Raw genomic sequence first — 20,872 nt, 5'->3', positions numbered from 1 at the left:
CTGTCCAGTTCGTGTCAGAAGAGCAGCCAACAAAAGACCTTTCTGTTAGCTAACCCTGGCTCTGAAAACCTCAGGCCTGCACTCAAGGGAGCCCTCTCCACTGTGATTACCCCCGCCCTCTATAAGTCAGGGTAGGGGATCTCCCCAAAAAAGGCCATCCAAAAGGATGTGAGAAAGATGTGATCAGACACTCACCGAAAGCTGAGTGAACCGAGTAGCTGTTTCCTCAACATGCTCCAGGGACTCAAAGCTTCCAGAGGTGTTGAACCTTCCAGTTTGCTATTCTGGTGGAGCTCGGTCCTGAGTGCCGGTGCCGTCCTTATCCCAGCCACCAGTTCATTCATTTTATGCCAGCATACACTGGCATACAGGCATACACAGCATACACTGGAGGCAGGAGGTGGACATAACCACTGAGGGCTAGGTTACAGGCAGGGCTGACTACAGCCTCTTCAGGGTGTACCCTGGCCAGCATCCCTGTACACAGGTATCAACATGGCCCATCAGTGACTTGTGGGCTCCCTTTCCCAGAAGACACTTAGGCATGACAGATAAATACAGACCTGGCTCAACCGTGCTCTCTAGTGTGCAACCTTCCCACTCTTAAGCCCCAATTCAGCAATGTTCAGTCGGGCTGGAGTACACTGTGCTTAGTGTGCTTGGAAGATGCTCTTCCCAAGTGCAGGCGATGTAGCTCAGTGAGGGCTGCTGTCATTATAGTACTCTGGAAGTAGAGGGTGGAGGATTAATCTGGCCCTGGCTGTCCTGGAACTCACTCTGTAGACCAGGATTGCCTCTGCCTCCCAAGTGCTGGGATGAAAGGCATGCGCCACCACTCCTGGCTGCACAATTAATTCTTGCTCCATCCATAAGCCTGGTTTGTAGCACAAGGTTGGCTATGCCCACAATGCCTGAAGCCACCTCACACGGCTCGGCCTACCAGACCTGACCACACCCCGAAGACCCAACCACTCCCATAACTCCAGGCTCTACCCTTACCCTATGTGCCATTCAACTAGGCCCCACCTTCTCCAGGCCTCGCCCCTGTCGCCTGGTCCTATCCTTCTCCCGCCCTTAAGCTGCAGGCCTTAAGGCTCTGGTAGGCCCCGCCCCCTTCGCAATGCCCCGCCCCACGAGCCCGCGCCACCCGTTTCAGACCCGTTGGCACCAGGCTAACAGCTCCACAACATCGGCGGCCCTGGACGCCGCTGGCGGCCCGCCCTAGGCAGCCAGGCCCCACCAAGCCCGGCCCTCGCAGGTGAGCACCTATGCTCACGAGTTGTGCATCCTTGGGCGCCACTGTGACCTCTCTGTACTCTGGGGGTTTTGGGCCCGGATGCCAGCACTTGAGACAGGAGATGGTGCCCCCTTGAGGTTCATAAAACCAGACACCGAGGTGGAGCTTCCCGACAGGACAGTTTGGTGACCACTAGAGTTCACTGGGGCTGTGTGTCATGGCCTCTGGGGGATACTGCTAATGGGGTGTCTGGTGAGTGGGCAGGAAGATTTTGGAAACTTTGAAAAACATTGGAAAGGAAGACTGGGTGCAGCAGCAATTCTCAACCTGGGGGTCAAAGGACCCTTTCACAGGGCCCACCTAAGACGATCTGAAAAAACAGATATTTGCATTATGTTCATGACAGTAGCAAAATTACAGTTATGAAATAGCAACAAAACCAATTTTGTCGTTGGGGTCCCCACAATATGAGGAACTGTATTAAAGGGTCATAGCATTAGGAAGGTTGAGAGCCCCTGGACTAGACTGTTCCCTAGAATCAAGATCTCTTCACACATCCTTCCCACACCCTCTCCATGGCCTCAGCTTTCCTCATGTGATAATTAGGGAAAGGCCCAATACCCAGAGCTGGTGCTGAGCCAGAGGGAGGTGGGGCCCCAAGATGCCCTGGGGAAACACATGACTCAGACACCAGGACTCCTTGTCCTGGGGGAGATGTGGGTTCAGCAGACATTAAGACAGTGAAAGCTGTAGAAGAGAGGTGACAAGAGGCAAGATGGGGGACACCCCAGCTGCTCAGGAAGCCCCCAGGAGGCGCATGATTCCCACGGGCCGTTCTGGGAAGTACAGAGTGAAATTTGGAGGGTGAGGAAGGATCCACCAGGCAGGGTGGTGACAGTGGGGGGCATATGGGTAAACTGGGGATCGATGGGGTGAGTGCTCAGGTGGTGGTTGAAGATCTGCCCCCCCGGGGGGGGGGCAGGGAGGACCCATGTCACGAGGTACAGGGCTATCTTAAGTTACCAGACCCAGCCGGGAGTGAGAGTACAGGTCTGCCTGTCCTAGCTCCTCCAGGAGGCTGGAGCAGGAGAATTATGGGTGTAAGAGCAGCAGAGTGAGACCCTGTCACTACACTTAGTCCCAAGGCCAGATCTTTTTGTCTGTCTCCCTCCTCCTCCTCCTCCTTTGAGACAGGCTTTTGCTATGTAGGGCAGAGTGTCCTTGAACTCACAGCAACCCACTGACTTGGTGTACCAAGGGCAGGGATTAAAGGGATCTGGTGTGGTGCCAACACGGATGGTTGTGAACCACCATGTGGTTGCTGGGATTTGAACTCCGGACCTTCGGAAGAGCAGTCGGGTGCTCTTACCCACTGAGCCATCTCACCAGCCCCAGATCTGTCTTAACATGGCTCCATGCTCATGATATATGCAAGCCGTGAGCTGTCACATATACAACCCTCAGCTCCGTGGGGTCAGTCAGCAAACATGGACTGAGCATGTGTGGGGTGTGGGGTGGGCCTTGCAGGAGCAGGTGGAACAGGAGGGGCATGGAGGCGACTGGACGGGCCAGCCACAGCTTCCTCACTAGGGCTCGAGGCTACAGCATCTCAGAGGTGGGGTTCCTCACCTCGGGTGACCAGCTCTAGATGGGGGATGTAATGCTGGGTCCTGCAAGTCCAGAGAGCAGTTCTGAGGTAGACATGAGAAGGTGAGCTATGTATGTATGTATGTATGTATGTATGTATGATAGATAGATAGATAGATAGATAGATAGATAGATAGATCCTCTAACCTATACCCCAGCCTTTATTGATTTTTGTGAATACCTAGGACTACTTCTTTCCTTTTTCCTTTTCCCGTTTTATTGGATATTTTCTTTATTTACATTTCAAATGTTATCCCATTTCCAGGTCTCCCTTCCAGAACCCCCTATCCCATCTCCCCACCTCCCAGTCTTTATTTTATTCCAACACAAGGTCTTGCTGCTCACCCCCCCCCTCCCCCAGCCAGGCTGGGACTTGAAGCCATCCATACTCCTGCTTCAGCCTCCCTTGTGCTGGGATTCCCTTGTGATTGGCTTTTGCGGCAGTATTTTAGAGAGCAGATCTCAAGGTCCATGAGAGTGGTGTCAGACACCATCCAGAAGCCCTGGACAGCCAGGGTGATTGTGACTTAGGGGTCTTTCTTCACACTCCACAGCCCCACCGGCATGGATGATGTTCATCTCGGGGAGGACCTTGAGGATAAAGACACAGGTGTGGTCTCACATCATCGGTATGGCAGGATGGAGAGGGAGGAGAAGCCGGGTGACAGAGGGGTACCCCTCAGCCCTCACTAGAGACTAAAATGGGGTTATGTTCTCAGTCTGTCCTGTGATGAGGAGTTGCTGGGACCCTGATCCCTGAGTGGAAGTGGCTTAAGGGTACTGCACACTGAGAGTCCACCCGTCATGGTTCCTCCCACCCAGCGCCCGATACTAGGAGCGGTTGGGCTCAGCCGTGTTCCCTTGTCCAGTCCTGATGTTTATCCGCTTCCTGGCTTTACATGGGCATCTACTGTACCTGGGGCCCTTGGGGGCCTATTAGCCCTCATGCTCCAGGGCAACGCTCTGGCAGTTGTCTCTGGTTGAGCCCCAGAAGCTCCAACCTCCCCCTGTCTCCCCGCAGAGTTCACCTGGGAGGTGAAGGCCAATGACCGAACCTATCACAAGCAGTTCAAGAAGAAGGGCTTTCTATGCTGGAGGCAGAAGAAGTACAAGGTGAACCGCCCGCTCGCTGCCCCTGCCCTGGCACAGCTGCTCCCCGGGGCACCCGCCCTGCGCCTGACCCCAGTTGGTGCGAGGGTAGGGGGTGAGGGAGCCATCCTGAGAGTTTTCGGAGTTATTTTTTGAAATGAGATCTCACTAGGTAACTTAGGCGGCACTAAAACCCTGTATTCTCCTGCCTCAACTTCCCAGGTGCTAGGATTAGCCGCCTGTAGCACCAGGCCCAGTTTAATTATTTTTGCAGGACTAGGAATGGAACCAAAGGCCTCCGAAAGGCTGAGGGGAGGGGCTCCATTCTCTGACCACGCCCCCAAGCCACTCAATGGCGGACTGAGGGTGGGGCTACAACTCCTAGCCACGCCCCGGCAATATTTTACTAAAATTCGGGGTGACTTTGAATTCCCTCTGTCGCCCAGGCAGGATCCTTATGCCTTAGCCTCCTGAGTGCTGTTGATGACAGGCCTGTGCTACCATGTGTTGCTGTTATGTCTGTTCTCACCAAGTCTCTTAACTTCGCCTCCTTCCCTGCGAGCTAATCCAGCGGCTGACAGACAGTGCAGGACTCCCATCAGGCATATCCACAATCTCTTGCTGTCTCACTCAGCTCCATGACTTTACACTAAGTAGAACCTCAATTAATGCCTGCTGGAGGCCTTGCATTCAACTGGCGCTCCATCAAGCAGCAGGTGTTCAATAAATGCTGGTTGGCAGGGCATTCAGTATTGGCTTGGTATATGTTTATTGATGCTGCCGACGCCTCACGGTGGGCAGGGCCCGCGGGGGACGGGGGTGGGTGGGGGTGGGGCTTCTGCACCGGGGCAGCACCGCATGCCGACAACAGATGGTTCTTGTTCTAGAGCAACGCCATCCACACTGCCAAATACAACATCTTCTCCTTCCTGCCTCTGAACCTGTACGAGCAGTTCCGTCGAATGTCCAATCTCTACTTCCTTTTTATCATCATCCTGCAGGTGGGCGGGGTTAGTCGACAGGCGAGGAGGGGCCTCAGAGTCCCAACAGCCACCCTTGATTGTGGGTGGGTGGGGTAGCCTGAGCACCCTGGTGTCTTCTCACCGAAGACTCTTGTGCTCTTGTCTGTGTGATGGACTGCCTAAAATCGTTCTCACTTCCCCTCTTGTGTGCTAGCCGCCCAGTACCTGGCATGCAGGAGGGGCTTCATATGAGCTCAAAGCCAAAGAGGTTTTGTATTCGGTACTTCCCAGAGTGCCTTAAGTTTATATTCAGCAAGTGCTCAGTAAATGCTGGCTGCTGAATCGGAACGAATAGCCCTCTTAAATCGTAGGGCTTTACCGGACTCCCTCGGCCCCGCCCACATTCCTGGGCTCTAGGGATTGGGAGTGAGCACCCTCCACTGGACCAGTTCCTGGCACCTGGTTGATGCCTGGCCTGAGGGGTGTGCCTTATACCGGGGTGCCTCCGTCCCCAACTTGAGCAGCGTCTCAGGAGCACCCCACCAGTCCAGCACCTCATTTCTGCCTTGCCTTCACTCATCAAGCTACAAAACATGTACCGAGCCCCTCTTGTGTTCAGGGGAGTCAGCCAGCCTCCCCTCCCCTGGCCCCAGTCTGCAGAAGACTTAGCAGTGTCAGTCTGGAAAAGCCAGGATTGTGGCCTGGAGGTGACAGTAGACAGGGGTCAGGTCTGAAGGAGGAGGGGAAGGTGGCACTTGTGATGTCTGGTCCCCACAGGGCATCCCCGAGATCTCCACACTGCCCTGGTTCACGCTCTTTGCACCTCTGGTCTGCCTGTTTGTGATCCGGGCCACTCGTGATCTTGTGGATGACATTGTGAGTGGTGGCTAGGATGGTGTTGGTCGGGGTGTGGGAGGTTGGAACTGTCCACACAGGGAGCAGAGCATGAGCCCAGAGGACTTCCCAGGTGGTGGGCTGGCCTCCACACTCACGGTGGGCAGGGGTCTCTGAGGGCAGGAAATGGGGCAGGGACCCGGCAGACAGGGCATAGGCGACAGGACCACCTCTCTGATCTTCATTCTGTTGGTCCAGGGTCGACACAGGAGCGATAAGATCATCAACAACAGGCCTTGCCAGATCCTGAGGGGGAAGAGGTGAGGCTGGTGGTCAGCACAGGGATGGGGGTAGACATCTGGGGACATCGGGAAGGTCACTGGCTGGCTAGCATGTTACACTCTCCTAGTTTGCTTTCTGTTGCTGAGATAAATACCATAACCAAAGGCAACTCGGAAGAAAAGGGTTTATTTCATGATTACAGTGTACAGTCTACGATGAGATAAGTGAGGGCAGGAACTCAAGGTCGGAGCTGTCGCTGAGCCCGTGGAAGAGCCCTGCTCCCTAGCTTGCTCCCTGTAGCTCACTCAGCCTGCTTTCTAATACAGCCCAAAACCAGGAGCCCAAGAGTGGCCCCGCCCACAGTGGGCAGGACCTTCCCACATCAATCACTCATCAAGAAACTGCCCCATTGGCTTGCCCAGGCCAGACTAATGAATGGAGTCGGCCTCTCAGTCGAGGTTCCTTCTCCCAGATGACATCTACAGCAAGTTGACATAGTACATTGCACACACACTAAGTACATCCCAGCCGAGTCTGAGCTGGATCCAAGCCTGCTAGGGGTTGGCTCTGGGATGGGGACAAAGAGTGTGGGGACCTGACAGACAGCTCTGTGGAGTATAGACTTCAGCCCCTCAATGAAGAGGGATATGGATCGGTGCTCTGGGGAGCACTGGGACCCTCTGGTGGGGCATAAGGAGGTCAGGGAAGGCAGCCGTGCTGAGGATGATGGCAAGGCAGGAACAACAGGTTCAGAGGTGGCCAACGCAGGCCCAGGTCAGTTGCAGGCAGGTCATGTGGGGGAGACGCCACGCCATGATATTGCATCCCCTCCTTGTAGTTTCCTGTGGAAGAAATGGAAGAATCTATGTGTGGGGGACGTGGTGTGTCTCAGCAAAGACAGCATTGTCCCGGTGAGCCCACCTCCCAACCTGGAGCACCCCTGGGGGAGGGTCTTCCAACAATCCTGACTCCTTCCTGCCCCCCCACTCCCAGGCCGACTTGCTCCTGCTGGCCAGCACAGAGCCCAGTAGCCTGTGCTACGTGGAGACCGCAGACATCGACGGGTAAGAATCTATGTCATCCCTGGGGGCGTGGGTGTCAAAGGGACTGACCCCGCTTCCCCCGTGGCTATAGAGACATCCAGACAGTCCAGCCAACCCTTCAAGGCACTCGTGTGTCTGTACCCAGGCAGAAGGCCAAGGCCCAGCCCTGACCCTTTGGCAGATGTGCTGTGTGGCCTCAGACAAGACCCTCTTTCTCTGGGCCTTGTCCCTCTGTTTACACAGGTGCTCAGCAAAGGTAGTCAAGGGCCTGAAGGAAACACAGCTTCTTACCTCAGGGTGTCATCCACAGCTACATTTTTATGGCTTTTCATGTCCCTCTTGTCCCCAGGGAGACCAACTTGAAGTTCAGGCAGGCTCTGACAGTCACGCACCATGAACTTACCAGCCCGAAGAAGATGGCTTCCTTCCAGGGTAAGGGCATGGAGGTGGCCCTGTGTGTGCCTCTCTACACCTCCTTTGCTGGGTCAAGATGGACAGTGGGTGGGGCCCTGTAGAGCTCAGGGTACGTCCTGAGCCTCTGCCAGCCTGTGACATCTGAGTATCTTTTACTCATGTGCCACCCATGGGAAGGGATCCGTCCGTGCCCAGCACCCTGCACACCCACAGCTCCTTTTCTAGCACAGAAAGGCTCACATGCTGGGCAGTCGCTGTTTGCTGTGGCCTGGGAGGCAGACACAGGCATCTCCTGTCTTCCTGCGAAGGCGGTCCACGCCATAGACATGGGCACGTCCTTCCCGACAGTGGCCAGGGCACTGTCTCTCACACCCAGCTCTGCTTCTCTGAGCCTACTTAGACTACAAGAATTGTAGCACTCAAGAGGCTGGGGCAAGAGGATCACAGATTTGAGGGCTGGAAAGAGGTAACTCTGGCTCCAAAGGGTCCAGTGCCCCCACAGGCTCTGGCACACATGTGAGCGCACCTGTACAAGATGTGTAACTAAAAGTTTTAAAACTCTTTTTAAAAATCAACAAAATGGCTGAACCCATCTTTAGGCTAGTACTCAGAAACAAAGGCAGATAGATCTCTGTGAGTTTCAGGCTAGCCTGGATTACAGAGTGAGTCCAGGGCAGTCATGGCTACATGGAGAAGCCCTGTCCCAAAAAAATAAAAAAATAAAAAAAATAAAAAAAAATCTGAGGACAGTTGACTCTGGTGGAAAGCAGCCAACTGCAATCCTCTGTGTTCTGAGAGCTCAGGGCCTAGTGGTCACATGTTGTCCAGAAAACACGCCGGATCCTTATTGTAATGTTTTCCTCCGTGTATAGAGGTCTTCTTTATGGCCTTCACACAGTCTCGAGCAGGCCGAGCTTGTTCCTCAAGGAGCTCGATGTATGTGAGAATCAGTTTTCACCATACTGTGGCGAGCTTAAACACTCCTAAACTAGACTGCTTGGCAGTAGATTTTAGAAATTTCAACCAACACTGGCTACTGAGTTGCATTGAGCAGAACTGCCTTCCTGCCACCTGCAGACTTTCTCTCTCTGCAGGCCAGTGAAGGTCACAGGAATGTCCCCGGAGGGGAGGCTCACAGACACTGATGTCATTGGAGGCATGAACACCCCAGCAACCTCCATCCAAGATTCAACCACAAGAGAGAAGCTAGGGAGGGAAGGGTAGTGATTGGATTACAAGGACAGTCACGGGAAAGCCCGAGGCCACTGCAGGTTGACTTCAGAGCCTTTCACAGGAAGCTGAGAGACCATGTTGGGCCCAGTAGTGTGGCCTGAGTTGTGGTCATAGGAACGTGGCAGGGAAATGCAGGCCCAAGACTGGTGCTAAGGCTGTAATATGGCTGCTGCTTACTGGGTCCCCACAGGTACAGTGACTTGCGAGGAACCCAACAGCCGGATGCATCATTTCGTGGGGAGTCTGGAGTGGAACAGCAGGAAGTACCCGTTGGACATCGGGAATCTGCTCCTGCGTGGCTGCAAGATCCGCAACACAGACACCTGTTACGGCCTGGTCATCTACGCTGGTACAGCACACTGGGCATCTGGATTGAGGGACTGAGGGAGAACCCTGAAGTTGGTGCCATGAGGGCAGCATACGTTGTGTGTGATATAGGCCCTGAGTGCTGTCAGATGGGCTGGTTGTCAGCACTCTGGTTATCATTGAGAAAATGGAATGTTGTTGTATAGATAGGAGGAATGGGTGGACAGACAGGGGGCTGAGGGACTGGATTGGGAGATGGATAGGAAGGTGAGTGGATGGATGGATGGCTGTTTGGATGGATGGATGTTTGAATGATGGGTAGGGATATTACAGATGGAAATTAATCTTACAGGTTTAGACACAAAGATCATGAAGAATTGTGGGAAGATTCATCTGAAGAGGACCAAGCTGGACCTGATGATGAACAAGCTGGTGGCCCTGGTAAGGAACCAAGAGCACCTGTGGGGTCTCTGAGGCATGGACTGATGGCTCCAGTCTTCTGCAGATGCCCTGGACCCCCTGGTTCCCCCTTACCCTCTATTCTCTTCCTCCTGCTTATTTTTTTTATTGCCATATATGCAGACTAACCTTGAACTCCCATGCCCCTGCCTGTACCTGGGTAGCACGGAGGTGACAGGCCTGCCCTGGGCTCCTTTGTATCTCGTTTACAATGTCTGATGCAGGAGGATCAGGATTCAGAGCCCAGCTTGGATTAAAGACAGTGAGCCCCAGAGCTGGACTGGGGCCCTGAGAGACCCTCTTCCCCTCCGGCCTTCCCTTAACCTGGTACCCTCTGGATGGAACCTCAGGTCTCTGGGGTCTTCCTGCCCCAACCCATGTCCATCCTCCTTACAGATCTTCCTGTCCCTGGTAATCGCGTCCCTGTTGCTGACGGTGGGCTTCACCGTCATGGTGAAACAGTTCAAAGCCAAGCATTACTACATGTCACCCACCCATGGGCGCTCGGACGCGATGGAGTCCTTCTTCATCTTCTGGGGCTTCCTCATCCTGCTCAGCGTCATGGTGCCCATGGCCATGTTTATCATGTGAGCACTGGGGCAGCAGGGCTTGGGGAACGCCCCTCCAGGCGGGGTGTGGTCAGTGGAGCGTCATTGACTTGGATGTGTGCTCGGCTGCTTGCAGCGCGGAGTTCATCTACCTAGGCAACAGCATTTTCATTAACTGGGACCTCAATATGTACTACGAGCCACTGGACATGCCGGCCAAGGCCCGCAGCACCAGTCTCAATGACCAGCTGGGCCAGGTGCAGTACATCTTCTCAGACAAGACCGGGACGCTGACACAGAACATCATGACCTTCAAGAAGTGCTGTATCAATGGCTGCATCTATGGTGATGCCCTCACCCTACCTGCCCCCTGCCCCCCTCAACTTCCTAGTGAGGTTGCCCTGGGGGGATCAACATCTGGACTAAGAACCAGACCATGGTACATGTGGCCCTGAGCTTGATAATATTCCATGTCCCCTGAGTTAGAGACCTGAGCTTGGGGTGGGGACCAGGGGACCCCTAAATGTGGCCTCCTGGGGGAAGCTGAATTCTGAAGCAGAGTTCTTTCCCCAGATTCAGACGATGAACATGGGACGCTTCGAAAGGTGGGCTCTGTGGATCCTGCCTTGCTGGAATAGGGTGGGTGCGGGGAATGGGGTTGGTGGCAGATCGCCTGACCCTGTGTCCTGTTGTCTCCCAGCGGAACCCATATGCCTGGAACCCATTCGCTGATGGCAAACTCCAGTTCTACAATAAGGAGCTGGAATCCCTGGTGCAAGGCCGGCAGGACCGAGCGGTTCAGGAGTTTTGGCGTCTGCTGGCCATCTGCCACACCGTGATGGTACAGGAGAAAGACAGTGAGTGGCCTCTCCTTCTGTCATGCAGGGGCCCACTCACATAGCACAGCCTCTTGGGCTTGGACTCAAGTCACCAGGGCCCAGAGGCTGTTCAGCCCATTTCCCAGACCCCTTTGGTCCCCCAGGGACTGTGGCTTCACATTGCCTTAGAACTGAAGTTAGGATCAGCCCTGTGACCCCGCTAAGGGGCAAGATGCCAGGAGGTGATGCCTCCTCGCCATCCTTTCTCTTGCCTTTTAGACCAGCTGCTGTACCAGGCTGCCTCCCCTGATGAGGAAGCACTGGTCACTGCTGCCCGGAACTTTGGCTACGTGTTTCTGTCTCGGACCCAGGACACCATCACACTGGTGGAGCTGGGGGAGGAACGGGTCTACCAGGTTCTGGCCATGATGGATTTCAACAGCGTTCGCAAACGGATGTCAGTGTTGGGTGAGCCCCAAGCCCCTCCCCATTGTGCCTGTGCCTTGCCACAGTGAGCATGCAGACATGGTGTCTTACCCTCCCCTTTCCACAGTCCGAAACCCAGAGGGCTCCATCTGCCTCTACACCAAGGGTGCTGACACTGTCATCCTGGAGCGTCTCCGCAGTAAGGGTGTCATGGAGGCCACCACCGAGGAAGTCTTGGCTGTGAGTGTCCTGCCGGGGAAGGCTGGCGTGCATGCACGCATGCTCAGGGGCAGCCACAGACATTTGGGCAGGGTCGTTCACCACACAAAAGGTTTTCCCTTGTTCTGCTCCTGACTGTACACAGATGCTGAGAGGTGCCACAGTCTGCAGTGTCTTTGTACTGCACACAGGGACACCCTGAGGGTGGGTTGGGTTGTGACCTCCGACACCCCCTTCGCCTGGCCCCTCCCCAGCTATGGCCAAGCTCTGAGACTTGATTTCTCCTCTGTGGACGAAGCTGGGTTTCTTTGTCTCAGTGTTGAGGATGAGGTTCCTCGCCTGCTGGCCTGTAGTCCTCAGCCTTGCCTCCCTGTCTCCTTGTCCCCGCAATCAGCATTCCCACCTTCTCTGAGCTCAGGTGTCTGTCAGGCAGACCCTCCACATGCATGTGCCCTTCAATGAAGGTCGTCACTCATTTCTTTCATTCCTTGAGTCTCAGCCATAAGCCCCCGCCTTCAGGGACCTTCTCCCACTTGGAACGGCCTTTGCCTTAGTCCACTACCATCTGGTGCATCCTTGTCTGTGTGCCCAAGGGCTCTGCTGGGGGTTCTTGAGTGCCTTTCTCTGCTGCGGGGAGACCCTTCAGAAGGAGGACCCAGAGCCCAAGGGCTCAGTCAGATTGGTCAGTCTTCCATGGAGTAGGTGTGTAAACTGAAGTCTAGTGAGGAACACAGACCTGTCTGAGGTACCCATCCTAAAAAGATCCTGTATGACAATCATGCCAGAAGCCATGGCCCAAGGCTTCCAGGGCCATAGCAGGATAGAGGGACATGAGACATGAGAAGCCAGTGAGTGGGACCCTTTTCCCTGGACCCCAGCCTCTAGGATTGAACATGTTTCAGATCTACTTAAGGGACAGAGAAGGAGAGCCCTCAAGGATTCTGGGTGTCAAACGTGTCCCCTCCCCATGGCAATGTTAGGACAAGTCCTGGAACTGGGATGGGGGACCTTAGAATTCACTGAGCAGCTAGAGAACACACACACACACACACACACACACACACACACACACACACACACCCCTGCTGTTCCAGCACTGGAGATCTGAGGCAGGAGAATGAGGAACTCAGGCTCAGCTATTAAGTCAAACCATGAACAGGAAGGGTGTTAGCAGAGAGGGTCTGTCTGAGGTTCAGAGGTGTGAGGGCACTGTGACTCTAGGGGACCCTGAGGACAGGATGGGCAACTTATGGTCGTGGCTGCTGCAGGCCTTTGCAGAGCAGACCCTGCGCACCCTGTGCCTGGCCTACAAGGATGTGGAGGAGGATGCCTACAAAGAATGGGAGCCGGAGCACCAGGAGGCCACCCTCCTGCTACAGAACCGCGCGCAGGCCCTGCACCAGGTGTATAATAAAATGGAACAGAACCTGCAGGTGGGTGGATGGGGAGGTGTGGGGCCGGGTCGGCTGGGCTCCTTTCAGCGGGGCCTTGGTACCTGAACCTGCGCTGGCCTCCCTCAGCTGCTGGGAGCCACGGCCATTGAAGACAAACTGCAAGATGGCGTTCCTGAGACCATCAAATGCCTCAAGAAGGGGAACATTAAAATATGGGTGCTGACCGGGGACAAGCCAGGTGGGTCCCCAACTCTGCTGCCCCAGAATATGTGCTGTACCTGGGACGCTGTCCCGTTGGCCGCTGGGCCCTTGGCGCCATCCCTAGGAGTGGGACACGTGCCACGTGCAAACTCTGCGCTCCGGGAGTTTCGTTGTGGCCATCACGCAATCGGGTGGGGACCCCTTCATACCCTTGAAGACACACCTACCCTAAAGTGACCTCCAGGTCAGCGTTGAAGGGATGTCCTGGGGCTCTCTTGCACTCATGTCTAGACATGCCCTCTTTGACAATTTTTGAAGTTTTAATTTTTGGTTATTTTTTGTTTTACTTTATTTTTTATTTTTTGCTTCTTTCAAATAAATTTGACATTTTCCTGTTTGCTCAAAGAGTGGTGGGCCTCAGGATCCTGGCCTTCATCCCACCTCCAGGTCAGGCTCTCCAGCCCAGCAGCCCACCTCTGTCCCAGGGCCACCTCTGATTGGCCAGCCCTGTTATGACACACGGCCACTCTAGACCAATCACTACAGCCGGCCAGGAGATGGGTGGGTGGGGGAAGGAGGCCTCAAGGGACTCCGTGGTGGGTGGGGTCTCTGGGTGCATGTGTGGGACTCAGGGATCTGGCGCTGAGCTGAAGCGCAAACTGGCTGGATTTGCAGAGACCGCAGTGAACATCGGCTTTGCGTGCCAGCTGCTGTCGGAGAACATGATAATTCTGGAAGATAAGGACATCAAGTAAGCAGGTGACCTCCCTGGTACCCACACACTGTCCCATAGGTGGTATGATGGCGCCATTTTCCTGTCCATCCCATCTCCTTACAGTCAAGTACTGGAGAGGTATTGGGAAGACAGCGTACAGCAGAAGGCGTTCAAAACGATGAGCCACCACAACATGGCCTTGGTTATCAATGGAGAATTCTTGGTGAGTGTCACTGGGCAGGAGGAGCAGCAGTTGGTGAAACCTGGGATGGGGGACATGCCAAGAACAGAGATGCAGGCCTAGTGACCCAAGCCCCTTCTCCCCATCCCATCCCCCACACCTGACACCCAGGATCAGCTCCTCCTGTCCTTGCGCAAGGAGCCCCGAGCCCTAGTCCAGAATGCAGTGGTGGATGAGGTCGCCCAGGAGCCGGTTGTGTCCGCGTTAGACTTCCTCCAGAAGCGGAGGATCTCCCAGATGTGGAGAAACGCTGGCCCCTCTCTGGGAACGTCCCACTCAGCCGACTCCAAGATCCGGGAGAGCCCGGAGGTGCAGCGGGAAAGGGCCTTTGTAGACCTGGCCTCCAAATGCCAGGCTGTCATCTGCTGCAGGGTGACTCCCAAGCAAAAGGCCCTTGTGGTGGCATTGGTGAAGAAATACCAGCAGGTGGTGACGCTGGCCATCGGAGATGGAGCCAACGATGTGAACATGATCAAGAGTGGGTGGCAGGCCTTGGCTGGGTGGAGGGGAGTCAATCTGGGTTTTGGTTCCCGATGGCTAACAAGATGCTGTGACCTTGCAGCTGCGGACATTGGCGTAGGGCTGGCAGGCCAGGAGGGCATGCAGGCAGTTCAGAACAGCGACTACGTGCTGGCCCAGTTCTGCTACCTGCAGCGGCTGCTCCTTGTGCATGGGCGCTGGTCCTACATGCGAGTCTGCAAGTTCCTGCGTTACTTCTTCTACAAGACAGTGGCCAGCATGATGGCCCAGATATGGTTCTCCCTAGTCAACGGCTTCTCTGCACAGGTGTGTGAGGGTGTGAGGGCTACTTGGAGCAGCCCAGAGGCTGGCGTTCAAGCTGGGGGTGTTGTTACGTACCTGTCATCCCAACCCTTGGGAAGCTGAGGCAGGAGGATTGCCACTAGTCAAGGGCCACCTGGGCAGATCCGGTATGACGAAGGTCTTTAATCCCAGCACTTGAGAGTCAGAGGCAGGAGGATCTCTCAGTTTGAGGCCAGCCTGGTCTGCAGTGCCAATTCCAGGACAGCAAGGGCTACACAGAGAGACCTTGTGTTGTTGAAAACCAAACAACAGCAACAATAAAGCGAGGCTATTAGTTAGACCTTGTTTCGGGAATGCAGGATGAGTGGCCGGGGCTGCAGCTCAGTTGTAGAGTGCTGGCCTACTGCGCTCAAGGCCTCCCTGGCCACCACACCCAGTGCATGTGCTGCTGGGGGTGGAACCCAGGGCTGCTCCTAGGCAAGGAGAATGCTCACCAATTGTAGCCCAGGCTGGCTGCCAACTGGAGATCCTCCTGTGTTGGCCTCCCAGAGGTGATTTTAGCTGTTAGGCCTGGCATCAGGAGCTCTCTAAGCCTCCAGCTCCTTTAGTCTGAATCAAACCTGATGTGATTCTAGAACACTTGAGAAACCCACTCTCTCCATTTGCCTGCAGAGTCTCCAAAGTCCACACTCCAAAGTGTCAGAGTTGAGTGTACACCCACCCTTGCTGTAGCCTGGCCCAGCAGTGGCCGCTAACGTGGTGAGCCTCCCTCTCTTGCAGCCCCTGTATGAAGGCTGGTTCCTGGCTCTCTTTAACCTGCTGTATTCCACGCTTCCAGTCCTGTATATTGGCCTGTTTGAGCAGGTGAGCGGGCACAGTGCCTTGTGTCCTTGTCTCTACCCACAGCAGGCCATCTGCTGGCTCCAGAGCTCTGTCCCATGGGGGTCCTCCTGTGGGAGGGGTTCCTCCACTCTGAGAACCAGATCTCTCCAGCCTTCTGTGTAATGCAGGGAACGGGGGCGGGGGGAATACCGGAAGGGAGGCTCAGTCCTGCTTCACCTACCCATGACTCAGAGGACGCCTGCCTGAGGGCATTAGTTTGGGAGAGAACCACAGGGAATATTTTGGATCATGGGACTGGGAACAAAGGCAGTTTCACCTCACATCTAAGTTTTGTGTGGGGATAGGGTTGGGGGGGGGGGAAGATCAGGTTGTCTTGTTTGAATACCACATGCTGAGCTCTTAGAGAAGTTCTTAAGCCCCTATGCCCAGACTCCCCTAAAAGCCTTCGCCTCCTGTCCAGGATGTGACCGCAGAGAAGAGCCTAAAGATGCCGGAGTTGTACATGGCCGGCCAGAAAGGCGAGCTGTTCAACTACAGCATTTTCATGCAAGCCATCACCCACGGCACCATCACATCCATGATCAACTTCTTTGTAACAGTTATGGTCAGCTCTGACATGTCCAAGGCTGGCAGCTCCAACGACTACCAGTCCTTAGGGGTATTGGTGGCCATATCTGGCCTACTGTCAATCACCCTGGAGGTAGGTGGGGGCCATGAACCCTGAGAAACCATGGAGGCCTCTGCCCGACACTGACTTTTTATTCTAACCTCATAAAAAAGATTCATTTTAACTCATGTGTGAGTGTGCATGTGCATGTGTGCGCACTTGTATGCATGCAGTACCCACAGGAGCCAGAAGAGGGCATCAGATTCCCTGGAGCTGGAGTTACAGCTGCTTATGGGGCAACGGATGTGGGTGCTGGGACCTGAACTCAGGTCCTCTCCAAGAGCAGCCAGTGCTTTGTTTTGTTTTCTCAAGAAAGTGTCTCTCTGTGGAGTCCTGGCTGTCCTGGAATTTGTTCTGTAGACCAGGCTGTTCTTAAACTTGAAGAGATCTGCCTGCATAATGCCTTCGCATGGATAGGATTAAGGGTGTCTATCACCATGCCCGACTCAGAAATGCTGTTAGCATGTTTGTGGTATGTGCAGCATAGTGTGCCTGCATACCATGTGTGTGCCACAGAAGTCAAAGGATGTCAATTTTGCTTGAGGGAGGGACGTGTTTGTTGCTGCTGTCATGTGACAAGACTTCGGGGAGATGCACCATACACGTCCACTCACTCCGGATAGGGAGCCCACGGCTGACCAGAGTATGGATGCCACCGAGGTCCGGTGTGATGAACCAGCGAGGTTTATTGGGGTTACTTAGAGGAGCAGAGATGGCTCGGAGATGGCTGAATCCCCAAAGCCCTCCCCAGCATGGGCGACGGCTCTCAAAGCTGGGAACCTGGACCACTGCAGAGCCTGTAGGCAGTGTGGCAAGCTGGAGAGTGTCCTTCAGGGTGGCTCTGTTGTTCTGAGCCTCTTCCAGGCAGCTTGGATGATCTCAGCATCTTTGCATCTTGGCTTCCTGAGTGTTTATTGCTCACTCTGGCATGGAGGGAGGGGGCCTAGTAAACTGGTCGGTTTTAGGGACTTCCTGAAGCCTCTTCCTGTTCCTTTCCTTCCTGCTTAAGGAGCTTCCTGCAGAATGGAGTGCTGTAGTCTCGGAGGAAATGTTAGCGCTGTGTATGTGATCTGGCTACCTGGTCATGGGCTTTCCGGATTTCTGTCTTTGCCTCTCATTTAGCCATAGGTGGCCGGGTTGCTGTCACACACAGCAACCAGCTTTACAAGGGTGCTGGGGATTTGAACTCAGGTCCTCAGACTTACACCCCTGGGCCATCTTCCCAGGACTCCACTTTGTTTTTCTGAGCCTGGTTCTCCCATTGAAGTTACAAATAATTAAGCTGTACCGTCCAGCAAACCCAAAGGCTCTTCCTATCCTCCACACACCCCTGCTCCCAACGCTGGGTTCAGGCATGCACAGCCATACCCTCAGCTTCTATATGGGTGTTGGAGATTGGAACTTATGTCCTTGGCTTGGACAATCTCCCCAGAGCCCCCACACTGCCAGAGCCCTGCACCCCGCCTCCCGTTTCCCACTGCTGACCTCCTGGCTCTCTGTCCAGGTCATGCTTGTGGTAAAGTACTGGACACTCCTGTTTGTGGGCGCAGTCGTGCTCAGCCTCAGCTCCTATGTCCTCATGACCAGCCTCACTCAGAGTCTATGGATGTACAGGATCTCGCCAAAGACCTTCCCATTTCTGTGTGAGCTTCCATTGACATCGTCTGGAGGAAGGGATTTGTCAGGGTAGTGTCCCGTGGCTGAGGGGAGGGGAGGGGAAGGCAGCCTTTACTCACATCCCACAATCTGCTTCACCCCCAGATGCTGACTACAACGTGCTCTGCGAGCCTTGCAGTCTGCTGTTGATTGTACTCAATGTGGCCCTGAATGTTCTGCCCATGCTGGCTTTGCGCACGATCCGTAGAACTGTCTTGAAACAGCGCCCTAAGGTAAGAGAGAGCTGAGGAATGCCTTCACCCCTGCAGTCCCCCCCCCCAGCTGTCACAGACTCTGTGTCTTGGGAACAGTGCAGACAGATCCCTCCCAACCCCTTCAGGGGCCCAAATCCCTGAGCACTGTGTCTATCTTAGGGCACTCCTCCTCGGTTTCTGCCTTGTGTCATTCAGAGCCCAGGGAGGCAAGAAGACAGCTTTTGGAGAGGTTTAGGTAAAACAGGAAGTTGGAAGCACTTTAAAGCCCCGCTGTCCTCTATGGAGGACACATGTGGACCGTGCATGCACTAGGCTCTCCTCAGCCTCCTGAAAGAACACGGTTCTGACATCAGGTCACAGGGTGGAGGGACCTGAGGCACACTGGTCAGTTGAGAGCCACACACGAAGGCCACACAGTGACAGGAAGTGTCCAGAACAGGGAGAGGCAGAGGTGGGAGGTGGAGTCTTGGATGACAAAGGCTGTGGAGGAGATGGGTGGCCTCTCACAGGGGTGAGCCTGCCTTTGGGGTGACAGAATGTTCTAGAAGCGTCAGGTGCACAGCTTTCAGAATGTGCTCAGCACCAGAAACCATTCTTATAGTGGCTGAGATGGTAATTAAAAAAAAAAAAGTGTGTTTATGTTCTGTCTGTGGGCGTGTATGTATGTGCACTACGGGTGGTCCTGGTGCTCATAGAAGCCAGGGGAAAGCATTGGCTCTCCTGGAACTGGAGTTTGAGACAGTTGTGAGCTGCCATGTGGGTGCTGGGAATCAAACCTGGTTCCTCTGGAAGAGCAGTCGATGTTCTTCTTAACCTCCAAGTCGCCTCTTCAGCCCCATATGGTAAAATTTAATGGTTCCGTTTGAATTTTTTTGTTAATTTTGGTTTTTTTTTTTTTTTTTTTTTGAGATAAAGTACGGGGCGAGGCCTCAAGGAAAGACTGACCGACCACCTGCCGGTCTTCCTCAAGGAGGGAGTCTTTTCAATTCTACATATCTTTATGCAGTGAGCATGGGTGGGGAGCCCCCATGAGAGGCCTATGCTGTGGGGTATGTGTGGAGGTCAGAGAGCGACTTTCAGGAGTCAGCTCCCTCCGTCCACCTGTGGGTCACCAAGCTTGAACGCAGGACATTAGGCTTGGCTGCACATGTCTCCACCCACCGAGCCCTCTGGTAGGCCCCTAGTGAAGGACTCTGATTGTTGGTCCAGAACCGTTTCCAGGTTAGACCCCAGTTGGCTGGACCAGGGTTGGGAAGCTCCGAGTGGCACTCGCTGGGGTGCAGGTGACCCCAAAGCCATGCTGTCCCATGTTGTATCCGCATGCTGCAGGGGGAAGAGGAGGCCCCAAGTGAAGAAGTAGCCGTGGAGCCGGCCATGAGGCATCTTCGCCGTGGCATCCCAGCTCGCCGTTCCAGCTATGCCTTCTCCCACCGTGAGGGCTACGCAAACCTCATCACCCAGGGCACCATCCTGCGCAGGCAAACGCACATGGATGAATCCGATGGGGGCACAGTCTGTGAATCCCTGAACCCACCCGAAGAAGACATTCCCTCGCAAAACAAAGATTCAGTGTTTAATCCGCGGAAGATCTCCATCCTGGCCAAGAAGAGACGGCATTTCTTTGGAAAGGGGTCCCAGGATGAGGTCCACCCCAACACTAGCTCCCAGACCATGGAGAAACAGCCCGCCATTCACAGAGACTCTGAGACCCAGAAGCTACCCACCACCACAAGTACCACGTCGGGGAAGCTGCTGCCGTCTGCATCCGAGGATGAGGCCTTCTACAGTGTGGCTTCACAGTACACTCTGGCAAGCCAGCCAAAACACACGGATGTCCACTCCTCATTCTGGAAGAGCCCTCTCTGGAGGGATTCAGCCTCTTCTAGTCCGAGCCAGCTGGAAGTCCCCAGAAAGCAAAGTTGACCAGAGGCCCATCGCTGGGAGATTCCCAGTCGTCCAGGACAATGCAACAGTCACGGTGGAGTGAGCAGAGCCCTAGAGTGGAGCAAGGCACCATCTCACATGGAGTGCACGTCAGTGCCCTTTCAAGTCAGAGCTCCATACAGCTCAAGTGCACAGCTGCCCCTGCCCTTAAAACAGCAGGCATAGCCAGTCAGCAAACAGCATCCAAAGACAAGAGGGGGGTCACATCCTTGCCTTTTTCTAATAAAACAGGGTCTCTCTGGCCCCAGGGCTTCTTTGGGCTCACTCCTTCTCCAACTCTTTTTTTATCAGAATCCAGGGAACAGTCTTTCCCAAGGATTAAAAAAAAAAAAAAAAAAAAAAAAAAAAAAAAGAAGCAAAACACTGACCCCTACTGGTCAAGCCATCTAATTGCAGGAAGATATTTTGTTGGCTTTTATCCCCCTGTCTTCGAAGTGCACAGAGCTTCATTGGTTTTTTGAGAAAAAGAAGGAAGTGATCAGGCTCTGCCTAACCTGTGACTTCACCCCATACCAACCTTGGTTTAAACTGCACCCCAGTACCTTCCTGCCCCTTCCTCCTTCAGGCTGCCTCCCTCGAGTGAAGCAGTGACTAGAACCATCTCAGAAGCAGGACCTGATGGGGTCCAACTCGGTCAGTTTGACTGACAGGCTCTGACCTGACCCTGGGAAAGGCAGAGTGAGGGTGCCCTGTGGTAGGTGGGGCGAGCAGGGGAAG

At 54.4% G+C, this 20,872-nt stretch overlaps 1 protein-coding gene across 3 annotated transcripts; it reads left to right on the top strand.

Moving 5' to 3' along the window:
- The first annotated feature begins 1,147 nt into the window (after positions 1-1,147).
- Atp8b3 (ATPase phospholipid transporting 8B3) lies at positions 1,148-20,411 on the top strand. 3 transcript variants are annotated; one of them, XM_021174622.3, is made up of 28 exons: positions 1,148-1,258; positions 3,439-3,494; positions 3,906-3,997; positions 4,861-4,974; positions 5,713-5,811; positions 6,028-6,089; positions 6,890-6,962; positions 7,045-7,115; positions 7,444-7,526; positions 8,932-9,090; positions 9,400-9,488; positions 9,903-10,093; positions 10,191-10,399; positions 10,628-10,659; positions 10,755-10,911; positions 11,152-11,340; positions 11,426-11,538; positions 12,786-12,950; positions 13,038-13,149; positions 13,788-13,863; positions 13,951-14,050; positions 14,180-14,546; positions 14,631-14,854; positions 15,611-15,694; positions 16,134-16,373; positions 17,845-17,983; positions 18,102-18,229; positions 19,541-20,411. In XM_021174622.3, exons 2-28 carry the CDS (start codon positions 3,449-3,451, stop codon positions 20,132-20,134), a joined length of 4,008 nt encoding a protein of 1,335 aa, XP_021030281.1. In that variant the 5' UTR covers positions 1,148-1,258; positions 3,439-3,448; the 3' UTR covers positions 20,135-20,411. The 3 variants fall into 3 exon arrangements, with proteins under 3 accessions (XP_021030281.1, XP_085699140.1, XP_085699139.1); XM_085843013.1 differs by lacking the exon at positions 1,148-1,258 and adding an exon at positions 2,027-2,101; XM_085843014.1 differs by lacking the exons at positions 1,148-1,258; positions 16,134-16,373 and adding an exon at positions 2,023-2,101.
- The last annotated feature ends 461 nt before the right edge of the window (positions 20,412-20,872 follow it).

Source organism: Mus caroli, unplaced genomic scaffold (genome assembly GCF_978045245.1).
Source record: "Mus caroli unplaced genomic scaffold, Mus_caroli_1 scaffold_9, whole genome shotgun sequence".
NCBI classification, from domain to species: Eukaryota; Metazoa; Chordata; class Mammalia; order Rodentia; family Muridae; genus Mus; species Mus caroli.
The sequence above is the reverse complement of the archived record's forward strand: the minus strand, read 5'-3'. Positions and strand labels throughout refer to the sequence as shown.

Coding starts and splice junctions, on each gene's coding strand:
- Atp8b3 (XM_085843013.1), top strand. CDS start 2,055: ATGATTCCCACGGGCCGTTCTGGGAAGTACAGAGTGAAATTTGGAGG. Junction 3,495..3,905: donor CCTTGAGGATAAAGACACAG/GTGTGGTCTCAC, acceptor GTCTCCCCGCAG/AGTTCACCTGGGAGGTGAAG. Junction 9,489..9,902: donor TGAACAAGCTGGTGGCCCTG/GTAAGGAACCAA, acceptor TCCTCCTTACAG/ATCTTCCTGTCCCTGGTAAT.